General features: G+C 33.8%; 1 protein-coding gene across 1 annotated transcript in view; it reads left to right on the top strand.

Annotated features, from left to right (window-relative positions):
- Positions 1-193, top strand: part of LOC110596190 (cytochrome c, somatic-like) — a 533-nt gene extending 340 nt beyond the window's left edge. The window contains exon 2 of the mRNA XM_021715471.1: positions 108-193. Coding sequence (XP_021571146.1) covers positions 108-164 — 57 coding nt within the window. The 3' untranslated portion in view covers positions 165-193. The remainder of the gene's footprint in view (positions 1-107) is intronic.
- The last annotated feature ends 473 nt before the right edge of the window (positions 194-666 follow it).

Genomic DNA, 666 nt, shown 5'->3' with positions numbered 1-666 from the left:
GCAGGTCGAGGCTGCGGTGGCCAGGAGCGGCCACTGCACTCCAGTCTGGGCAACAGAGTGAGACTCCAACTCAAAAAAAAAAAAAAATTATCTTTGCCAGCATTAAGAAGAAGGGAGAAAGGGCAGACTTGATAGCTTATCTCAAAAAAGCTACTAATGAGTAATAAGTGGCCACTGCCTTATTTATTACAAAGTAGAAATTTCTCATGACTTTTTTTATGTGTACCATAATTTAATTGATCTCTTACACCAGAATTCATATCATGAGTGGCTGACTGAATATTTTTATTGGACAGACCTGATTTAACTAAGACTGGCTGGTGGTTATGTGAATAAGATCTTTTTTTAATTTCAATAGTAATTTCAATTTTGAAAATGCTATCTCACTGTTTTCCACTTCTAAGGATAATATTGTATTTGATTAGTAATGTTCAACTTTTCACAAAGATGGTGAATGCCATCTTAAAATCTATTGGAAATTGGTTTATATAACTGGTTATATAACTGGTTATATAGATTTATATAACCGGTTATATGAATATATTTAAATACTGAGGAGGTCCCTTAACTGTCTCAGAACCAAGCAAGACTCATCTTTTTTGTGTTCTTTGACCTCTTAAAAGCAAGGACTGAAGATAAAGTAGCAATGTCTACTTTATATTTTTG

The sequence above is a fragment of the Carlito syrichta genome, unplaced genomic scaffold, assembly GCF_000164805.1.
Source record: "Carlito syrichta isolate Samal-C Ts95f unplaced genomic scaffold, Tarsius_syrichta-2.0.1 Scaffold307141, whole genome shotgun sequence".
Lineage (NCBI taxonomy): Eukaryota > Metazoa > Chordata > Mammalia > Primates > Tarsiidae > Carlito > Carlito syrichta.
The sequence above is the reverse complement of the archived record's forward strand: the minus strand, read 5'-3'. Positions and strand labels throughout refer to the sequence as shown.